Below are 7,839 nucleotides of genomic sequence, written 5' to 3' on the forward strand. Positions count from 1 at the left end.
CTGGGGCCCCACTCCAGCCCCAGCGGACCTTGGGGTCAAGGTTGGCTCAGTCTTTCCTGGAGAATAAACCTCCCTCTCTCCAACCCAATGCATGGTTTTCACTTAAATCCCACTTTGTTTGAAGAAGCAGCTGTTAGTGATGTAGATCTGAACACATCAAAAGACATCCCTGGTACAGACGAAGTGGAGAAATGAACGAGTCGCTAACCGTGTCTGTAATTGTCTCCCCTCCTGTAGTCAGCACCTTGGGGCTCGAGCAGAGCAGCTAGGGTGCTTAGAGGATGGTGGTGTGGGTTTTTAAAGGTTAACTTGGGGGAGGAGTGGGGTTATTGGGAGTTAATGCTCTTTATGCTTCTGAAGTATTTCATTTTCTGAAGCTGTGAACATGCGTTAATTTAGAATCAGAAAAATTGTACTTGCAGAAGCCAAGCCTGGGGTGATGAGACATATCTTAATTTAAAATGGTTCTGGGTTCACAAAAGATGCTCAATGGCAAAGCTTGACTAGATCTATCTAGGAAAGGATAGAAAAAACCAAATGGCCTACAACGCCCCAACCAGAGAAAGTAACTCAGTGCCATTAATTAAACATGGCCCGGGAGGGTCCCTTAGGTGGGTTTCTGCCACCTGACATCCAGGGAAGGGGTCTCATACTGTGTGGCCTAAGGTTGAGGGGAGGGGTATCAGCCCCCTCCCAAATGGGTGATGTTTGCCTAAGTAACCAGTTAGGCTTTCTCTGGATCTCAAACTTGGAGACTGAGTGAAGAAAGGTACTGACTTTGACTTCGGCCCCTAATTCAAAGCCTCCAGCTTGGTGTTCTCCTCCTCCTGGTGAAGGATGATGGGGTAGCCAGCGCTCCTGGTGCTACAAATAGCCATGGGAGGGGAAGGAAGCACGTTTGAGCTGTGAGGAGGGAAGCTTGTGAAAGCCAGAAGGATTGGCTCTGCAGCTGGCTTTGCAGAACGTCCCCAGATGAAGTGGCCACATCTGTGACTTTCAAACTGCTTTGGGGAGAGGGGAGGACTCTGATCTGAAGTCGAGCTTTATCTCCTTATGCCATCTGATATTGGCCTTCCACTCGATTTTTGTTTTCTTTCTTTTTTGGCTGCACCTCACATCTTTCAGGATCCTAGTTCCTCCACCAGGGATCGAACCCACAGCAGTGAAATAGCGGAGTCCTAACCACTGGGCTGCTGGGGAATCCCCATTGACAGTTGATTTGAAGGAAAGCGGTGACCATCTTAAACCCGCTACTTCCCAGGTACCTTACGGCCATACCTTCTGGGATGTGGCAGAAGGATGCATGGTTACCATGGCAACAGTCCTAGAATGAGGCCCTGCCTTGGGTCTCCCCAGAAGCAAAAGCATTTCATCCCCGTGTACCAAACCAGCCTCCTGTGCGCATTCAGACAGCCTCACGAACTGAGCTGGCGGGGCTCAGTTAACAGCGACATGCAGCAATGAGGTGGTAACACAGCGTTTCAGAAGCGGCCTCTGCTATTTCCATTGCCTAAAATGTGCGCGTTCCTATTTTCCAACATCTCCCCCACGTGTCAGGGGCCAGCCACGGTGGAGACCTGGTGTTTCCCAATCTGATTTTGTTACAGATTATCGGCTGCAAAGCTCAGTGAACCAAACCATGGCCTGGCAGTCAGACCTAGGCTGATTCCTGGCTCCGGGGCCTACCTGCTGCGGGCACTTTGGCAAATGGTGCCTGAGATGATTTCCCCACTTGCAGAAGAGGGCTCTCTCTCCCTTACTGCTAATGTTACTTCATTAATTTTTTTGTTGTTGTCATACAGTTCGTTCACAATGTTGTATTAGTTGCGGGTATACAGCAAAGTTATTCACTTACACATGTCTGTGTGCGTTCAGTCGCTAGGTTGGGTCTGATTCCTCGCAGCCCCATGGACTGCAGCACAACAGGCTTCCTTGTTCTTCACTATCTCCTGGAGTTGCTCAAATTCATGTTCATTGAGTCAGTGATGCTGTCTAACCATCTCATCCTCTGTCGTCCCCGTCTCCGTTCAGTCTTTCCCAGCATTCAGGTATTTTCTAATGGGTTGGCTCTTTCCATCAGGTGGCCAAAGTATTTCAGCTTCAGCTTCAGCATCAGTCCTTCCAGTGAATATTCAGGGTTGATTTCCTTTAGGATTGACTGGTTTGATCTCCTTGCAGTCCAAGAGACTCTTGAGTCTTCTCTGACACCACAGTTCAGTTGTTCTTTACTGCCATGCAGAACAGCCTCGTGCTCTTGGACTGTAATACCAGTGTCACCAAGACTCAATTCTTGCTCAGTTCTCACTCAGAATTCCTCTTCTCTCTCCTTGGCTCTCTCCTTACTTACAGAATTCTCCAAGTTGTCTACACCATCCCATCCAAGTTGATAAGACTAAATTAGTCATTCTCAGCAAAATTATCCCCAGCTGTTGTCTTCTCAAGAAGTCTGTTGGTTGCCTTCGTCCGGTTTTCTCTCTGTATAATGTAGTCCAGCCCATCCTACATACTTAGATGGATATCCACTGCACACTTGTAAGAAAGGTCATTCCATACTGCCCTGTAGAAAGTCCAATGTTGGCCCAATTTGAATAACCTCCTCTAATGAAGGGCCAACTCCTTTTGTGAGCTTATTGCTCATTGCTGTCATCCAACAGATATTACTGCATGCCAGGCATTGTGCAGGGGCTGAGGAATTGTACCCAAGACACTCACGGTCCTGTTGTCCTTGGGAGTTTGGAGGGGAAGATGCACAAACGAGAAAATACTGGGCGATGGTAAAAGCTGTGGAGAAAATGAAACAGACCGATTGAGAGGATACTTGGCTTCTTACATAGGAAAGAGTTGCTGGGGCGAGGAGGCTGAGGCCAGCTTGTGTAGGGTGGCCATCTTGATGAATCTGAGTTTTCTTCCAAGATCAGTGGGCATCCAGTAGAGGGTAGGGGGAAAAAAGTGGGGGAAATTACACGGTCGGTTTCTTTTTCAAAGATTGTGTGGCTTTGTGTTGAGAACAGAGTGGAACACAGCAGTAGTAGAAGCAGGGAGAAGAGAGTGGAGGCAGTTGCCAGGGTGTGGGTGAGAGACGACCATGGGCGGGACCTGGTGGAGGAAGCCTTCCCGAGAATTAGGAGTGGGTCGTGCTAAATAAAGTCCTAAATATGCCCGTGTGGAAGGAGAAGACCATCTCCATGTCATAGCCTGCTCGGGCTCCTCCGCATCCTGTACATATATTCTGTACAGAAAGAAGTCCTTGGACCCAGCCACGTGGAAGGGTTCTGTGCTTTGTTTCCAGCCTACCCTAGCCGTCAGAATAAACTTCAAGCCAAACTGTCCCCAGAAGTAGTACGTTTCCCTTACCCCTGCAACCCTGGGCTGGTCCCCTCTGAACTCCCATGATGCTCATTACTTACTCAGCTGGTGTGTGGTGCCTATGGATGCTTGACCTCCTGAGTCTGCTCCCTGTTGTGCTGCGGGGCCTTTAAGGGCTTAGAGTCTAAATGGCTTTAACATAGTAACCACATACTGGGCCCTGAAAATCTCTTTGAAACTGTCCTCCCTACAGGTACTTTACTTCTTCCAGTCAATATGCCAACTTTGGATGCTCCGGAAGAGAGGCTGAGAAAATTTAAGTATCGGGGCAAAGATGCATCTGTGAGTATGAAGGAATGCCTTATCTGTCAGGGTGAGTGTGGTGGTCCGGTGGTTAAGAGCCCACGCTCCCACTATAGGGATCGCAAGTTTGATCCCTGGTTGGGGAACTAAGATCCCACATACTGCACACAAAGAAAGAAAAGGCATATGATTGAAATGCATTAAAAATAGAGTGAAGGGTGGGAGAAGATAGGGTAACCAAACAAGTATTGCTGAGTGTTCTTTGTGGGTAAGTGCATGGATGTTCATTGAATAATCCTTTTAACTTTTCTGTATGTTTGAAAATTTCATAATAAAATATTGAAGGTGGGGAGGATCAAGCGTCGTGGACTTTGTTGGACAACTGTAGTCTCAAATTAGGGTTTCCATGTGGTCTTGAAACTATTAAACTTTAGACCATCAGTTTCTTCATGTATAAAACAGGGCTGATAACCTACCTCCAAGGGTCTGGGTAGCAGTATCAAGTGCCCGGCATATAGATGCTTACCTGCAGCTCTGCATGTCAAGGGGGCTCACCAAGGAGCTGAGATGTTGGAAATACAAGTATCGACAAGCATGCCTCGTAAAGAAATAGGACTCAGGAGTGAAAGGTCCAGGCTGCTTTCTCTACTGGGCTGAGCGTGAGGCCTGGGCCAGGGAGTCTGTGCTGTGTGTGAATCTAGCCCTCACTCAGCTCTTCTCTGGTCTCCAAGTTTCCTGTCTAGCTCTATGTCCTATGTCTATGTATCTTGACTGACGTATCAAGTTGGCTGTGACTTGGGAATCTGAAAGGCAGCTGGGGACAAGGAAAGCACAGGGTCACAGCTCCCCAGTTAGGACACTATCCCAAAAAAGCCAGTTTCTTTTTACTTATGCCCTTCCAACAAATGTGGCTTGTCTGTCTTCCAAGACCACCGCAGATTAAAGGAAACCAGTTAGGACATAGGAATGGAACTCTCTGTGGACAGCAGGGGGAAGGGTCAGGAGATGAGAAGATAGAAACTGAGGGTACAGCGCCCTCCTTGGGGGAGGGCCACTGATGGGCCAGCACGGCAACTGGCTCCCCAGGCCCCCAGTGTGTCCCCGCCCTTCCAGAGAACACCACAGTGACCCTGGTTTCTTTTCTTTTTTTTTGGCCGCACCATGTGGCTTGTGGGAACCTAGTTCCCAGACCAGGGACTGAACCAGGGGCCCAGAAGTAAAATTGCTGAGTCCTAACCCCTGGATCACCAGGGAATTCCCCCTGACCCTATTTTCAAGAAAGGATTAAATAGCTTCTTTAAAGAACCTCAAGTATCTAATACACACTGACTTCCTTATAATCAATATTTTAAAGTCTTCAACCCCAAACTCATCTATCCATAAAGATTAGATCATTTCCCCAGGACTCTGAATACTGTGAAGTCCGAGTTTTGCCCAATAAAAGAAGAAAAGAATTTGTTTTTTGGTTTGTTTTTTAGAATTTCCATCTCCTTCTTCCTCTGGTGTCCAAGTAAAACTCTTGGGATTACATCAAGGCTTGAATGACCTATAGGCTGATACCCAGCAGCGGAAATGGTCAAGGCCATCTGGGGTCTAGGTGCTCCCTTCAGGCCCCTGCCCCACGTGGGTGCCCACAGCGGGCAGGCCCAAACCTGCTTTTCTGGAGCTAATTATCACCAGTGAAGATGCACTCAAATTTAGGGCAATGGGATGTCCAGCTCAGATGTCTCTGTACCTGTCAATGGGCGGACATAAACTTCCTTCACTTTGGGAGGAAGACTGACTCTCTAGAGGTGGTGTAGGAGGAGGAAGCCAAGGAGGTGAACCGAGTTGACTGTTGACCAGCTGTGCGATCTGAACTCTTCAGCCTGTTGCTGAAATGTGAAATCAGATACTTTGAAGTGTGTTCTGAAGACTAGTTGTGGTGGCAACCTGCCCCCCACCCCCAGCTCTAAGGGCTCCCATTCTTTCTTTTCCTCATTAGGCGAGGCGGCAGCAGAGGATTGCAGTCAGCCTGGAGCTCCGGAAAGCCAAGAAGGATGAGCAGGCCTTGAAGAGGAGGAACATCACTGATGTCTCACTTGACCCTTCTGATCAGCAGACCAAAGGGGTACGTCGGGAACATGGCATTTAGAGCAGTTGGGTGTAAAAATATGTCCTTAGTAAGTTTCTCTGCCCTTAAAATGTTTGATTGAGAACTTGCAAGTTCTAACTGAGGCCCTTTAAGGAAAGGAGTAGAGAGATGGTCATTAGAGCTAAATCGATGTTGTCAGAAAGCTAAATGTCATTATCTTTGTGGCCATGAGTCTGGGATCTATGTTCTAACAGGAGATAGAGAAGGTGCTGCTTCTCAATGAAAATTCACTTGCTTCCATTCAGCCAGAAACAGGGAGTGAGGGGTCACGAAGGTTCTCTCTCAGTAGAGGCATCTAGTTACTCGACTTGTCAAGTCTTACCTCGGACTTGAGTGCTGTCATCTCTCTTCCATTCTCCATCCATCTCAGCCTCCCTCAAAGCAAATCCTGGGATGACTTCCAGGCCCATATGGTTATTTCTTCTTTAAATGTTTGTGAAAGTTCACCAGTGAAACTTTCTGTGTCTGGGCTTCTGTTTGTGGAATTTAAAAAAATTAGTAACTCAATTTCTTGTTATAGGTCTCTTCAGATTTTCTCAGTCACCTTTGGTGATTTGGATTTCTTGGAATTTGTCCCTTTCATCTAGATCATTTAATTTGTTGGTGTACTCTGTTTATCGAGTCTATAATTTTAATTCTGTAAATTCGGTAGTTATGTTCCCAATTTTATTCCTGGTTTTAGTCACTTGAGTCCTACCTATTTTTCTCTTGGTCTATCTAGCTAAATATTTGTCATCTTTATTGCTCTTTTGAACCAACTTTTTGTTTTAATTTTTTTCTATTCTCTCATTCTGTTTAATTTATTTCCACTCTGTTTTTCAAAAATTTTCATTTTCTCTGATTATTTTTTTTTATCTTTTATTTCTCATATTTTAAAGCGTGAAGATAGGTCATAGGTTTGACGGTTTTCTACTTCTTCAATGTAATACGTGCATTTATGGCCACATATTTCCCTTCAAGCTCTGCTTTACTTGCATCTCATCAGTTTGGGTTTATTGTATGTCTGTTTCACTCGTCTCAAACTATCTTCTAATTTCCTTGTGGTTTTCCATCAGTTATTTAGGAGTGTGTTGTTTAATTTTAACAAATCTGTTTTTCCCAAATTTTCTTCTTCTCTTTTTCTTAAAGACTTAATGCCTTTTTAAAATTTTATTTATTTATTTTTGGCCACACTGGGTCTTTGTTGCTGGGCTCACTCTCTCTAGTTGTGGCAAGTCGGGGCTCCCCTTCGTCGTGGCGCGCTGATTTCTCTGAGGTGGCTTCTCTTGCTGCAGAGCCGAGGCTCTAGGCATGCAGGCTTCAGTAGTTCTGGTGCATAGGTTTAGCTGCTCCATGGCACGTGGGATATTCCCAGACCAGGATTGGAACCCATGTCCCCTGCCTTGGCAGGTGGATTGTTAACCACTACACCCTGGAAGTCCCCACATTTTCTATAATTTGTTTTTAATTTCATTGCACTGTGGCTAGAGAATATACTTTGCATGATTTCAGTCTTTTACCGAGACATGTTTTATGGCCTAATATATGGTTTATCATGGAGAATGTTCCATGTGCCCTTGGAAAAAAATGCACATTCTGTTTGCTGGTGTAGACGTCTGCCAGGTCTGATTGCCTTGCAGTGATGTTTAAGTCTTCCGTTAGCTTGTTGATAGTGCATCTGGTTGTTCATCCACTGAGTGCGGGGTTCCAAGTCTCCAGCTGTTGTTGTTGAATTCTTTCTTTCTCCCTTCACTTTTGTCAGTTTTTGCTGTGCATAGTCTGGGGCTCTGTTGCTAGGTGAATATGTCTTTATAACTGTTATATCTTTTAATGGGTGAATTGACCGTTGTTATTATAAGATGTCCTTCTTTGTCCTTAATAACTTTTGTCTTAAAGGTTGTTTTGTCTCATATTAGTGTACCCACTCCAGCTCCATTTGGTTGCTGTTTGCATGGTATATTGTTTTTGGTTCCTTTCCTTTCAGCTCTTTTTTGCCTTTGAATCTTATGTATGTCTCTTGGAATTTCCTGGTTGTCCAGTGGTTAGGACTCCGTACTTCCACTGCAGAGGGTACCAGTTTGATTGCTGGTCAGGAAACTAAGATCCCACATGTCATG

At 45.8% G+C, this 7,839-nt stretch overlaps 1 protein-coding gene across 1 annotated transcript in view; it reads left to right on the top strand.

Moving 5' to 3' along the window:
• The first annotated feature begins 3,582 nt into the window (after positions 1-3,582).
• KPNA7 (karyopherin alpha 7 (importin alpha 8)) overlaps positions 3,583-7,839 on the top strand; it is a 22,971-nt gene continuing 18,714 nt past the window's right edge. The window contains exons 1-2 of the mRNA XM_010845739.1: positions 3,583-3,648; positions 5,594-5,719. Of these exons, the coding sequence (XP_010844041.1) occupies positions 3,583-3,648; positions 5,594-5,719 (192 nt within the window). The remainder of the gene's footprint in view (positions 3,649-5,593; positions 5,720-7,839) is intronic.

Source organism: Bison bison, unplaced genomic scaffold (genome assembly GCF_000754665.1).
Source record: "Bison bison bison isolate TAMUID 2011002044 unplaced genomic scaffold, Bison_UMD1.0 scf7180017864223, whole genome shotgun sequence".
NCBI classification, from domain to species: domain Eukaryota; kingdom Metazoa; phylum Chordata; class Mammalia; order Artiodactyla; family Bovidae; genus Bison; species Bison bison.